The sequence below is a fragment of the Equus quagga genome, chromosome 20 (genome assembly GCF_021613505.1).
Source record: "Equus quagga isolate Etosha38 chromosome 20, UCLA_HA_Equagga_1.0, whole genome shotgun sequence".
In the NCBI taxonomy this organism is placed as follows: Eukaryota; Metazoa; Chordata; class Mammalia; order Perissodactyla; family Equidae; genus Equus; species Equus quagga.
Window position 1 is genome coordinate 37,389,095 of NC_060286.1, and position 14,752 is coordinate 37,403,846.

Sequence of the window (14,752 nt, forward strand, 5' to 3'; positions counted from 1 at the left end):
AGTCATAAATATTTCATAAGCATCAGAAATCATTACTTAAAAGGCAAAGGATAAGCCAGGAAAAAAATGTTTGCCACCGTCGACGAAAATCATCCATAACCAATCTATAAATGAAAATTTGGGAGAGTTTATTCTGAGCTGAAATCTGAGGACCATGGCCCAGGGCCTTTCTTCCCAAAAGAAGAAAGGGCACCAAAGAAGTGAGGTATACAGAGTGGTTGTATACCCCCAAACAGGACGTTTCACATATGATTGAAATGTCCCTCCCACAATAGTCACAAGATTGCCCTGTTGGCACAGCGCTTGATGGACACAGCAGGTAGTGGGTCTGCTATCTCAGAGGGCCTAGAAGGAGGCAAGTCTGTTGTCTCGAGCTGGGTGGTCATAGGTGAGCGCAGCAATCAGTTCCTAGCCTAAGGAAAGATGCTTAACCCTTAAGGAAATTCCAACGTTGGGAGGGGGAGGGAAGTTGCACCTTTATCTCAAGGGCCTTTGTTCTTGCCATAGGGAATCTCTAAAGCAGATATACAATGCATGCTCAACGGCCTCGGTCAGGCCCTTTTGGAGGTCAGGCCAAATTAGGTTTACACGAAATGGCTTCCTCATATGCTCCAATATATCCTATTGCTTGCCATTTTTATTTGTCACCACCAATATGACAAGGAGTTAATATCCTTAGTATATAAAATGCTCAAGCAAACTAATAAGAAAATCAGTAAATCCTGAATACAAAAAAAAAAATAAATGAATAACATGGACCCATAATTCATGCAGGAAGAAATACAAATAAATGGAAAAATTGTCTTACTCGCTTGGTAACATAAACCAGGTTTTTGAACAAAGTAATCACAGTCAAGTGTCACTTTAAACTCAAACTCTGGACTCATTCTTTCCCCACCCTTCAGCGGAATTTCAGGCGGGTCCCACTGCAACTTTTAGATGATAAGTAAGTAGCCTCTTTGCTGATTCTTGTTTTAAAAAGTCCATTCTAATCAAAGAATCACAAACTGGGTTTTGAACTGACATGTCTCTAAGGGAGCTTGCTACCCAGCAGGAAAACAGTAGAAGTTATTAGAAAAATAAAACCATTTCTTTTTTTAACTTTTTTAAGATTGGCCCTGAGCTAACATCTGTTGCCAATCTTTTTGTTTTTTTCTTCTTCTTCTTCTCCCCAAAGCCCCCTGGTACATAGTTGTATATTCTAGTTGTAGGTCTCTCTGGTTGTGCTGTGTGGGACGCCACCTCAGCATGGCCTGATGAGCAGTGCTAGGTCTGCGCCCAGGATCTGAACCAGCAAAACCCCGGGCCCCCTAAGCAGGGGTGTGAACTTAACCACTTGGCCACGGGGCCAGCCCCCCCATTTCATCTCTATAGTTAGTGGAGATCCTCCATCAAATTGGTTGTACTAGTATCATCCGTAGACCGGTCCAATGTGACCAACAGCTTGGACTCTTACTCAGTAGGGTTTCACCCCTGGCCACCCCCTCAAGCACATTTGTGTTTTTTCCTCTTACTTACTCCTCCCATCTTGCTGGTGGCTGTTTCTGATCCTCCAGGGTTGGGCTGGGGCAGGTGGGGATGAGGAGAGAAGGAGAGGTGTGTAAACTGGCCCTGGGGGGCCGATGGGATGGCGTGGGCGCTTGCTGCTCCTTCCTGGGGATGTGCTTCTGTGGGCCCCTCACAGATCCACCCCCTGAGGACCGCCCACCGCCTTCCCCTGAGGCTCTGCCCTGGACTGCCCGCCCCTTCTCTGGCCTTCTGGCCCATCACCCAGGTGGTCCCCTTCCCAGCTGCTCATCTTCAAGGACTCCACCCCCTCCATGCTTTCCTCCGAGGCCCAGGTTACCCCTCCACCTCCTTCCCCCACTCCAATCTGGTTTTGGGGGTGGAGGAGGTGGTCTTGTCCCATACACTGAGCGTCCACTTAATTATCTGATTATCTGAGTCTTGGTTTCTGCTTTGATGTGGGCTGGGCCATGAGGAAATGGAATTTACAATTCCAGAGATTTCCCGGAGGAAAAGGAAGGTATATAAAAAAACACAAATTAATACTCGGAGCTGTAACACTGTCTCCATCTCGCCCAGGAGACATTTACGAGTCACTGTCCAGGTTTTAGAGTCTAACAGAGTCCTGGCTCCCACCATTTGGGGGAAGAGAAAAAAACCCAAGATAAGACATTCCATTGTGAGAACACCTGTGGAAGGAAATCAGGCAAAGCGACGTTAAGGGCTGGGGACTGGAATTTTTAGGAATCCAGGTATACATGGCCATGTATGCATACATTGGAAGCTTGAGGTATCAGGCCAGAAACAAGGCTCTGGGGGCAGTGAACTATGCCGCCCTTGGAGGAGAGGCGAGAACGTCTATTATTCAGGCCAACAGGATGAGACAAACACTGGACAATACGTATTGGCAGAGACTTACATAGCAAGGACCGAAAAGTCTTATCCAAGGACATCATGTAATAGGACGCTGTGAAGTACTGACTGTGCTCTTTTCATGCCCAGGGAGGTGACCACATGGAACAAGAATTATAGCATAGACAGTACCGAGTTGAGAACAGTCACTGCAGCGCCCAAGCTCAAGGACGGCCTGCCCTTGGCAGAAGACTCTGTTCTTCCCTCACGTGCAAGAGAGGCCAGACTGGGTCAGCAGCCTCTCTCCAGAGAGGCCCTGGGAGGGAGCAGAGGAAGTGGTCTTTGGGGGAACGGAAAGTCTTCAGAACAGCAAGCATCCCTCCGTCTCCCCTCTCCCCGTGGTATGCCCACCCGTCCGCTGCCCACAGGGCTGGAACAGTCCATTCCATCCCCTTTAACCTTAGGAAGGTATTTTTGTCTTCTTCAAGTCGGTCCAAAAATCCTTCCTATTCATATTTACCTGAAACTAGAACATGGACCTCCATTATGTTTGGATAAAGCAAGACCTTTGAACCCACTGCACGGAACTACAATAGCAATTTCACAGCAGGCGGACACGGGTTAGCTTGCTTCTCCCTCATCTGACCCAACTGGTTAGTATATGATTGCAATGATTCTAGCAGGACAAGTTTCACAACCTCCCAGCGAGGCACCTCCGTGTCCTACTCATTAGTCCTCTCCGAAGAGCCTCTGATGGTGCAGCCGAGACAGGGGCGTGGTTACAGCCTAGAGTGCGCTAGCTAGGATTCTTTGTGCTCTCTTTATATATCTCAAAAGCGCTGTGGAGTCATTGAGTCTAGCTGGTGGCATTCCAGGTGATCATTAAAATAGTCTTTGAACTTGTCTGTGAGTTTGAAAATAAAAAGTGGGTGGGAGAAACGGCTGTGAAGGTATGCATTTCCTGGTGTTTACACTGTCCGTGGATTATTTTTAAAACTTGGTTGCAGCTATCTGTTTTTAAACCATGTTTTAGTGATTATGAATATGGGTTAATAGTAGCATTTTCAACATTTCTGGTATTTGAAAGATAGACTTAAAATTTTCAAAGAAGCAGCAGCAGCCGTGAGTTTTAAAAGGCTGTCCAGTATTCATTTTAAAGCAGAAATGACAGTCCCCTTGCCAAGAACTCAAAGCCGACTCAGGTCAGTGTTCTCCAGAGAAAGGCCCCTGGGCTTGGCCCCTTGTGCACTCACAGTCCTCAGTTATCCTTCACCGCTGCTGGAGGTCCCTTCTTGCACACTGAACACTTATGTTCTGAAGCCAACAGAAACGAATGGCAGAACCCACTGCCTGAAAGAAACCCAGGGATGCGTTGGAGGGGACCAAAGCCAGACTTCTGGGTTTGTGCCTCCGCCTTACCAACGAAGCCTTTGAAAATTGAAAATAGACTGCTTCGATAAAACTTGTCTTTGAATATTAGGGAATCCTTTGACTTTTTTTTTTTTTGGCTTTATTTCTTTGCGCTATTAAGAACTTTCCTGGGAATTAATGTCAAATCATTTCAAGGAATTTTATTATGTTAAATAATACCTTTGATTATTTTTCTTTTTTACTCTTCTATAAATTTCTGAAAGACACAATTATTGTCTAATTGAAAGAATCAATTACTGTCTAATGATTCACATAACAATGAGAGATAGAAGAAAGGAGAGGTGTTTGTTTGTTTGTTTATTTGTTGGTTTTGCTGAGGAAAATTTGCCCTGAGCTAATCTTTCTCTGTTTTTTAGTATATGGGCCACCAGCACAGCATGGTCCTAACAGAGCAGTGTCGGTCCACACCCAGGAACCGAACCCTGGGCCATGGAAGTGAAACTCGCTGAACTTAACCACTTGGCCACCGGGGTTGGCCCAGGAGAGGTGTTTTAGTTAAATCATTTTATTGTCTTTAATAGAATGATGGGGGGGCCGGCCCTGTGGCCGAGTGGTTAACTTCATGTGCTCCGCTTAGGTGGCTCAGGGTTTGCCAGTTTGAATCCTGGGCACAGACCTACACACTGCTCATCAAGCCATGCTGTGGCAGCATCCCACATGGAAGAACTAGAATGACATACAACTAGAATATACAACTATGCACTGGGGCTTTGGGGAGAAAAAAAGGAAGATTGGCAACAGATGTTAGCTTAGGGCCAATCTTTAAGAAAAGAGAAAAATCACACACTGCAGTTGGTTTCAAAAAAAAAAAAAATAGAACGGTAGAAAAAAAAGGCCCAAAACTATTTATTTTATATAAAGGCCCACTGATAAACTAAAAGTACAGCGCATACCCTAGAAAGAGCTTTGGAGATCTTCTCAAACTTGCCAAACTTACGTTACTGTACTGTGTGTACTAAGCAACGTAGGGGCAGGGCTGTGTCTTAGAAGTGACAGGTGTCCAATAATTACGATGGAATGATAAATGAATATTGTGGTGGAGCTACGTTGTGTTGTCCTTTAACCGCTGTGCCAGTTGTAGAACAAACTCCCCAAACAACTGCAGGAACCTGGCATCCAGGGCCTGAGAGAGAACTTTCCAGTGGGGCCAAGGTCAGAAAACTCAGGGAGCAGGGGCGCCATGTTCTTTTCCACAGCTTTGAAGAGAACAGGGTTCGTGAGGGTCAGATCAAGCTTTATTTTTATTCAAACGCAGCAGATATTTATTGAGCACCTCCTATGAATAAATTGTACGTTAGCAACACACGTGAATACTATCTCGCTTAACTCTCACAACGGAAGCATTTATTACTACTATATATTAAGGTTAAAGCGGCATAATATCAAAACAGAATGGAGTAAACTCCATTGGCAAGTGGGAACACTCTGGATTTCTCTACTTACTCCTCAGTCAACTTAACCCAAAAGCTGTGACCCCAGAAGAGCATTCTGGAAGTGCCAAGAAGAGCATTTGCTCCTGTTCTTTCTTGTAGACAAGCTCATTGGGTTCTCCTACTTTTTCAGAATTCATGTGTCATGTCCAAAATACAGAACCACGGATTTTTAACTTTAAGGGAAAAGTAAGAGATTTTCCATGGTAACTTTGACTACACAACAATTTTTGAGATGACTTTAGAAGGTAACCCCTATGTAAAATGTGACTCCACGGTAATATTTTTTTTCTTTTTATTAGGCCAACTAGAAGATCAATATATAATTAGATTTATAAAAGAAAAGCTAAAATCTATGCCTTGTAGGAATCAAGGTTATGTATTAGATGGGTTCCCCAAGACCTACGACCAAGCCAAAGACCTGTTCAATCGTAAGTTTGAGTTAAAAATATGTGAATTTTTCGCCGAGCTATCCATGTAATAACATGTAATAAACATGATGATGTATATTTTGTTTTACTAGAAGAAGATGAGGAGGAGGAAGAAGAGGTCAGAGGCAAAATGCTTCCCTTTGATAGACTAATCATACCTGGTAAGTTGAAAATATTTCTCCAAGGTCAAGGTTTAAAGGAATGCCATTCGATATCTCTTTTGTACCCAAACCATCTTTTTCATGTTAATAAAGTAGATCTTGTCTTTTAGGAAAAAAGTAGAACGATATGCTTAAACACAAACTTCCAGACTAGAGAATGCATTGGGGGGTAAATATTAGGGATACTAAAGTTCTGAAATGGACAGAAGTCCCCTGGAGAATGTTCATTTCTGCTCCTCCCACCTGTTATAAACAACACGTAGCCTGGCGATGCCCTGACTTCTGAGTCCGTTGGTGAGACCACCAGGGACTGGATCATTGCTCCTTCCTGCTATTTTAGGTGCTAGCGATGTCCTCATCTTTTCCGGGAGACATCCAGAATCCAGAATTGAGACTCGTTGGGTGAAAAGCTCTTCAGTTCACTGTTAACTCCACAGCAAGTTTATTCTATCACATATTTATACAGAGGTTTCACAATGTACCCTTGAAAGCAAAGCGTCAACAACTTATTCCACGAAAAAGGATACACTGAGTATCTAGCAGGCATTTCTTGTGACCTTGCCGTGAACTTTAAAAAGTTTTTTTAAAATCGATTCACATGAGGTGTAATCGTAGAAAGTAATTTTTGGTCACCTGGTAAATACAACAACAGCTATTTTCAGCAACTTAGCACAAGGTTGTAACTCAGAAGGGCCTGCTCACTTGTGTCAAAGTCCCCGGGGGGAGTCAGTTCATGGCTGTAATCCTCTCCTCCTCTGGGTGCAGGCACAGCTTTCAAGGAAGCTTCTGGAAGCACTGAGACCACCAGAAAGCAGTCATCGTCAGGGATGGATATTTATTGTTTGCCTGAGGGCTCTGAAACTTGTGGCAGGCGCATGAAATGCCAAAGGGATGACTTGTCTCAGATTTCCCATTAATTTGTGTATTAGCCTCAGAAAAGGTTAAAAAGTAAAGTTGATTACTCTGAAAAATCAGGTCTGTCCAGTTTATGCGAGTTTATCACTTCTGCGCAATATTCATTCATTGCAAACCTCGTCATAAATCCTCATGCTCTCGCTGAGGCAGCTTAAAATTCAGCTTAACTGATCATTTATCACGTGACCAGCACCACACACTTTTCCACCATCCTGCAAATCAGGAATTACTCTCATGTTTACCTGATCCAGAAGCTGAAGCCCAGAGGCTTTTCCAAGTCCACTTCGCTGGTGAATAGGAGGGCTTAAATTGAAACTCAGGTTTTCTCACTCCACTGCCTCCAAAACCAGAATTAAGGAAACCCCTCCCTGAGATAAGGAAATGGAGACCCAGAAGTAGAATGATGAATGATGCTTAATCGTGGTCCCCTGGACTGCCCCCTCTCTGTTAGACACAGTCCAAACATGTCTCAGATGTAATATATTTGGAATGTTTCATCTCTTCTCAGTAAATCACCCTCTTTCCAGAAATTGTCATCATTTTCTATCTTCCTGAAAGAAATTAGAGCATTGTCTCATTTGCACCCTGGAATTTTAGTTTATGGAGGTGACTGAGTGATGACATGAGAGGTTAATGCCATTGAAAGAAGAATTTGTTACTCACATTTCCCCAGACGAGGAGGGCATGCCACACCATGCAGGGCCACACGGGGAGGCACCAGGCTTGGTCAGGAGGCAGACGCAGGAGATGGGAAAGTCTTGGACATAGTCTCTATTGAGGTTTCCATGGGAAAGACAAGGCAGGGCGGAGGTGACAGCTTTTTTAGAGAATTGGCTAATTTGAGTAATTCCAGTGGGCTTTGGCTTCTAGTTGTCTGGTACCTGGCCCTGGGATGACTTAAAGCAGGGGAAATATTGGCTTGGTGTGTGAGTTATGTAAAGGGGCTGGTTGACTCACCTGTGAAAGGCATGCTCCCAAGCATGTTGTTTACCATCTTTAGGTATTAGCTAGGCCTGGAAGGGGCAGTCTCTCCCTGGGTCTGTAAGGACCCCCCAAGATGTCAAAACATCGTTAGATACAGAAAATAAAAAGCATGACTAATACAAGCATCGGTCAGTGCTTGATTTGAATGATGAAACATTCGAATCTACGGTAACCCACTCCTAGGTGGTATTATCTCTTGTTGGTAAATCATTGCATTTTTCCACTGCTGTTAGCCTATGTCCAGCTTGATTCTTTTCAGATCTCCTAGTTGAAAGAGACAAGTTTGAAGTTGTACCTACCTGATGAATATGGAAATTTTGTTAAAATACGGGTTTTCACATGACTCCAAATAGCGAAATACAGTGACCTCCTTGTTATGTATCACCTTACCAGGCAGAAATCTATTGCTTGCCATCCACAGTTAGCCAGTAAAAGGACAGTAGACATTCTGAATAATATCTCAAGATACTGCAAAATCCTGAAGTTTTTCCTGAATCATTTAAGAGAAAAGATGTAAAAAAACAAATACCATATAGTGGGAAATATATTTTATCACATTAAAATTCTTTGAAAATTGGAAGCCAAGTATATCACTTATTATTCACAATATTTGATTAACTGGAATCTTCCTTCTCTCAATCACTGGAAAAGAAGATAAGAGTATTATATTTTGAAATTCTTAGATTATTAACAGAATTAAATTTTCATCTAGATGTCTGACACCATGGAGCTTAAACAGATTCAATTTCCAGTGAATTTACTGCCATTATTTCAATTTAAGTACTATACCAGCATTTGAGGAATCATCCAGATGACTCCTTTCCTTTTCAAAATATAGCTACTCATGAAAATCAAATGGCCAAAGATGAGCATCTAAATTCAACTAAAAGAGGTGGAATAGTGGTAGCGTATCAGACTTTGGTTATGAATCGATAGGTTATTTCCGTCAGCTGTGTCTTCAGCCTTTGTTGTCACTGTTAACACATTGTTCACACGTCTTCCACGAACCTAACGTGCATACCCTGCTCTGGGCTCTGCCGGGTTCACTTTCTTTTCTCACCCACTCAAGAAGCCTTAATAGAATGCAATTAAGTGAGAATGGCATTATTATGTGGCAAACCAATACAATTTCAGAATAAAAATCAAACCATTGCCAAGCTTTGCCAGGCTCTTATATTTTAATTTTATTTAATTAATTAATTGTTTTGGAGGAAGACTGGCCCTGAGCTAACATCTGTGGCAGTCTTCCTCTATTTCATATGTGGGATGTCACCACAGCATGGCTTGATGAGCAGTGTGTAGGTCCACACCTGGGTTCCAAAGCAGCGAACCCCAGGCCATGGAAGCAGAGCGCATGAAGTTAACCACTGTTCCACCGGGCTGGCCCTTGCCAGGTTCTTATAGGCAGCAAGTTATTTTCAAGACACCTGGCTACTGATCTGGCCACCAGTGCACTCTGGTCCTGTTGAGAACATCTGAGAATGGTAACTCACCTAGAAAGTTTGTTTCACCGATCCACCCTTTAATCATTTATTCATTCACTCAAAAAATATCCATTGAACTTGTCTTAGAAGCTGGAGAAACAACTACTTTTATAATTTAAAAGAACATCACAGGTCGATGAAATGATCACCATCATGAATATGATCCACGTGTCAAACATTCACTAAGCGCCAACTATGTTGTATTGAACATAGATGTTTGTTTCATAGCCAATGGCAGTAAATGAGCTGGATCCATGGAAAATTAAAATCTCAAGAGGAATCTTCGTTTTCATTAATTTGGCAAACAGGCAATCAGAGCATTTCACTCATAGTCATGAGTCTCTGAGAGCCTGTGACACTGGGTTGGCAAAGAGGCAAGGTGAGACTTGACTGGGAGGCTGAGGATAGACACCACAGGGTTATTAGAGATTTCCTATTTACAATTTCGGCTGCTTTTATGAAAGGAAGGAGGGAAGCAGAGAAAGAAAAAAGAAAGGAAGGACGAGAGGGAGGGAGGGAAAGAAAGATAATAGATCTCACAAAAGACCAACTGGTTGGGCCTCAAAGGGTAGTCTCTGAAAACATCAGCGATGTGCATGTTTTTATCCTCCGTGAGAGGAAGCAAGAAGGCCAACTTGTCAGGCCATTTGTGGCAACATGAGGTGTTCCAGCTGGTAACTAGATGTTTTGGTTAAACAGCGGCCCGTCCACCAGCACCCGCTAGTTAGCTCCACTGTCATTGGGTTAACTCAGCAGCTTCTTCCTCTCCCCAGAGTTCGTCTGTGCCCTGGACGCCTCTGACGAGTTCCTCAAGGAGCGGGTGATGAATCTGCCGGAGAGCGTCGTGGCAGGGACCCACTACAGCCAAGACTGGTTCCTCCGGTCACTGAGCAACTACCGGGACATCAACACCGAAGATGAGACTGTCTTAAACTATTTTGATGAACTTGACATCCACCCGATACATATTGGTATGAAATGAACTCAAGGATAATGTGAATGTGGAGAGCCACTGCCGAGGGTCAGGACCCCCAGCCAGTCCCGGTGCACATCTGTCATAGGGCTGGGGGAGGACAGGGAAGTAGGATCATGTGCCAGGGCTGGGGAAGTCACAGGATAAACAGGGCACTCCTCCTGGGGAGTCCTTCTACTTGAGGATTTGGTGGTGAGGGGGTGTTACTGTTATATGAAAACAAGTGGATGTATTATGAAGTCGAATACCAAATTGGCATTTATTTAAGGGGACTTCAAAGATATGTGTGTTTGCTGCCGGCTGCTTTGCACCATTCTCCCAGCTCCCTTGAGGATAGCGTTCTGTCCCCATAACATTGCAGGGCACTGGTGCTCTTCACAGAGCCTCTCCTGACCTTTACACAGGGCAGCTCACCCCCCCAGGGAGAAACGTTGAGAAAGACAGAAATGATGGGGAGGAATGGATGAGTGGCCCTTGTGTTCTTGTCTCATTCTGTACCCGTCACATTTGGTCTCATCTCCACACTGACAACCAGGAGATAACGTAAAAGCAAAGGGCAGAAATGTATCATAAGGATGGCCATGGTGGGGGAGGGTGTCAAGGTCAGGAATGCAGCCCAGCCCCAGAGGATCTGGAATGGGGCCCTGGAAAAATGCTGGCACCTGCATTCTCTCTCTGCATCTCTGGACTCCACTTCTTTCTCAATATCTCTTTACTCTCTCACTCTGTGGACCAGCACCTCTCTCCCCTCTCTGGCCCATGTGGGGTACTGGGGCTACCCTACAGCCCCGAAGTTTCCATGTCACACTAGGAGCCAAACTGAGAGCTGGACGTGACTCTTTCCGTCCTAATTCTGCATGCCTAGAAGGACAAGTCGGAGCTCAGGGTTTGGTCAGGTGTCCATCCCTGTCTAATGGGCAGTTCTCTCCCGCCAGGGTGAGGGCAGAAGAATTGCTGGGGCAGCATTGTTCTGTATGAGCTTGTCCTCCAAAAGGGAGCCTTTTCAAAAATGCCTCAGAGCACTTGCCAGCACGTGAAGGCTGTCATTACCCTACTAGAAGAAACGAGGAGAAATACATTTAAATGTCAGAGCTCAGGCAAGGAAGAGCTGGCAGATGTGAGGGATTTTTTGTTTTGTTTTGGGGTGGTTTTTTTTTTGCTTTTTTATGGGCTTGCTGCCATCCGCCAACTGATACATTGGCCCTGGTTTTCCCCTCTTCTAGTGTTAGAACCAGGTGGTGCCTCTAGTCTAGGTAAAGGTGAAACAGTACAAACCTGGGGGTGGGGGAGGGGAGCACAGCGGGGCTGTGCATGGGGCAGGGTGAGAGGTTACCCAGAGGAAGGTCTGGAGGTACTCAGTACCAAAATGCTTCTTCTTTTTTTTTTTTTTAAAGATTTTATTTTTTCCTTTTTCTCCCCAAAGCCCCCTGGTACATAGGTGTGTATGTTTAGTTGTGGGTCCTTCTTGTTGTGGCATGTGGGACGCCGCCTCAGCATGGCTTGATGAGCGGTGCCATGTCCGCACCCAGGATCCGAACCGTGAAACCCTGGGCTGCCAAAGCGGAGCGCAAGAACTTAACCACTCAGCCACAGGGCAGACCCCCCCAAAATGCTTCTATGCAGACCCCTTCGGAGCAAACCTAAGAGAGTGATAGAGAATTTACTACCTTGTGACTTTGCGGGGGAACTCGTTGTTACCAACAGGCTTTTCTTTCTTCTTTTTTGGTCTTGATATTAACGTTGGTCAGATATTCTGGAATTTGGACTTTTTCCTGTTCAAGTAGGCTAACCGAAATGGTTAATTTTTTAATGAATCGAAAAAAATGTCCCAGAATCATTGCTTCTCAGAAACGGAAAACAGCAGAAACCTGGAGGTTAGCCTGCCTGACCTCCAACAAGAGCGGGACTTCCTTCTGAGGAAAGCCCCATAGAAGTATCCCAGTCTCCGCTTGGATGCTTCCCGGAATGGAGAACTCATTCCTTTTGAGGAGATCCATTCCCCCATCCATCCCGTCAAATCAACAGTGACTGTCAGAACTCAAAGACCGAGCCCCAGTCTTCCTCCCCGGGACCCCCACACACCGATCTGATATTTGCCATTGAGATGAGAAATTCTGAACTGTGCTGGAAACTAGCAAAGGAAACCCCAATGTGGTAATTTACATAACTTACCATCACCCATTTGTAGTAGTAACGAATTTTCCCCATGGCAGGCGGGCTGAGAACGTAAGCATGCCTTGATCCCCTTCCTCTCTCCTGGTATTTAAAGATGTAGGAAAGCTTGAAGATGCTCAGAACAGACTTGCTATCAAACAGCTCATCAAAGAGATTGGGAAGCCTCGAAATTACGGTTTAACGGATGAAGAAAAGGCAGAAGAGGAGCGGCGAGCTGCCGAGGAAAGCCTGGCCAGGGAGGCCGTGCAGGAAGCGGAACGCGAACGCAGGGAAGCCTTGGAGATGGCAGAGAAGATTGCTCGCTGGGAGGAGTGGGTGAGTGCGCATGTGTGCGCATGTGTGTGCATGTGGATGGGTAGTAGGGGGGCCCTGCAGAGTCGTTTAGGCCAGTTGCACTTCTTATCTTGCTAATAGAGAAATGTCACAGAAATGCCCCAAACAAGTTTTTGTTTTTCTGTTTTTGTTTGTTTTGTCATATGTACTACTTTTTTAAAGCTTCCCAGGGTCTTTTGCTTAGTATAAATAGTAACGATAACAGTAACCAGCCACTGCCAGTAGTATTAATAACACGCACCCGTGTGAATGTGTCGCATCTGCTGCATGTCACCCTTGTGATTTTGTTTGATTTTCCTCGATTTACCCATCTACCCTGGGTGGTCAGCTTCATTCCATCCTCCTCATTCCCCAGATTCCTGAGTCTTCCCTATTTGCTTCCTAAAATAGCACTCAGATCCACCCAGAGCTCTCCACCTCTCCTGGTCAGGGGCAATGTTTCTTGCCGGAAATACGTGGTGCCTTCTCGCTGGTCTCCCCACCTCCACCCCTGTCCATCTCCAAGCTGTGTCTGTGCAGCTGCCAGGAGACCCTTCTAAAATACACATGGACCATGGCCAGTCTCCGTGTAAACTCTTCACAGGCTGTCCATCCCCGTTACAGCAAAGGCCCACTCCTTTCTGCGGCCCCCAAGGTCCTCTGTGACCTGCCTGCTTCTAGTATTTCCCAGTTTTAAATAATGCCCCAGTGCCCTTCTTTGCACCATCTGGGTGACCAACTTCCTCATTTGCTTGAGTCTTGGTGAAAAGTCATCTTTCCAATAAGACCTTTCCTGGATATCGTGTTTCAAACTTCAGCCCCTGCCCCCTCCCTACAACGTGTCATATTCCCTTTTATACTTTTTAATTTCCCTCTTTGCCCTTATTCTATCTAATGTACTATATATTTTGTATATCTGTCTCATTTATTGTCTTTTCCCTGCACAGAATTTAAATTACATGAGGACAAGGATTTTTGTCTGTGTTTTTCTCTACTATATTTCTAAGGCCTAGAACAGTGCCTGGCATGTGATAGGCACCTAACAAATATTTGTGTAAGGAAAGAAGGAAGAAAGGAGGGAGGGAGAGAAGGAAGAAAAGAAGGAAGGGAGGGAGGAAGGAAGGAAGGCAGGAAGGGAGTCATCATGCACACATTTTGGGATGCCTGATTATCTCCTTAGCGTGAATTTTTAAGGTTTGCTAGGTCAGACTAGACATGGTTTAATTTTTGACACGCATTTCTAAACTGCCCTCCAGCGGGGATAAACCAGTTCACATCCTGTCTGACCGTGTGTTTCCCTACACCTCCTCCAACCCCGCTTTCTCCATTTTGCTCACAGAGGCCAATCTGATAACCAAAACCCATTTCGTCATTTTAGTGTGCACTTCTCTGATCAGTAATTTAGCACCTTTTCCTGTGTTAGGTAGGCACTCATGTTTCTTCTTAGGTTGCACGATTTCTCTGCCCGGGTTTCGGCTATGTGTCTTTTTCTTATGATTTTGTAAGAACAGCTCCTGGTAAGGTCGTGTAATAGAAACAGGAATGGCCCCGGGAGACAACAGTCTGTCTCCCAGGCTATGCTGCTAGAGTCCAATTCTTGCTCGGCTCTCCGTACAGGTATGTGGCCCTGTGCAAGTCACTCCCTGTCTCAGTTTCTGCATCTGTAAAATGAAGATGATGCCAGTACCTGCTTCATAGAGTCACCGTGGTGATTAAAGAGCCGATATATGTAAAAATACCCAGACAGTGCCTGGCAACTAGTGTGTACTCCCATTATATCCTGGCTTTTTATAATATGTTGCAAATAGTTTTTCTCAACTCATCATTTATCTTTTAACATCATTTATGGTGGGTTTTTTTTGGCTATAAAAAGTTTTTTATTTATATGAAGTCAAATCCATCCATCTTTTTCCCATTTTGATTTCTGGGTTTGGTTTCCCATTGCTGTCTTGCTGGGAAGAACCTCTTTTCTTTTCTTTTCTTTTCTTTCCCCTCGAAGCCCCAGCACATAGTCGTATATCCTAGGTGTAGGTCATTCTAGTTCTTCTGTGTGGGATGCCACCACAGAATGGCTTGATGAGCAGTGTGTAGGTCCACA

General features: G+C 44.6%; 1 protein-coding gene across 2 annotated transcripts in view; it reads left to right on the forward strand.

Moving 5' to 3' along the window:
- The window catches only part of AK7 (adenylate kinase 7), a 60,599-nt gene that overhangs the window by 43,162 nt on the left and 2,685 nt on the right, over window positions 1–14,752 (forward strand). For both annotated transcript variants that reach the window (XM_046647017.1, XM_046647018.1), the window contains exons 13-16: window positions 5,522–5,650; window positions 5,743–5,811; window positions 9,968–10,165; window positions 12,437–12,657. In XM_046647017.1, the coding sequence (XP_046502973.1) occupies window positions 5,522–5,650; window positions 5,743–5,811; window positions 9,968–10,165; window positions 12,437–12,657 (617 nt within the window). The remainder of the gene's footprint in view (window positions 1–5,521; window positions 5,651–5,742; window positions 5,812–9,967; window positions 10,166–12,436; window positions 12,658–14,752) is intronic.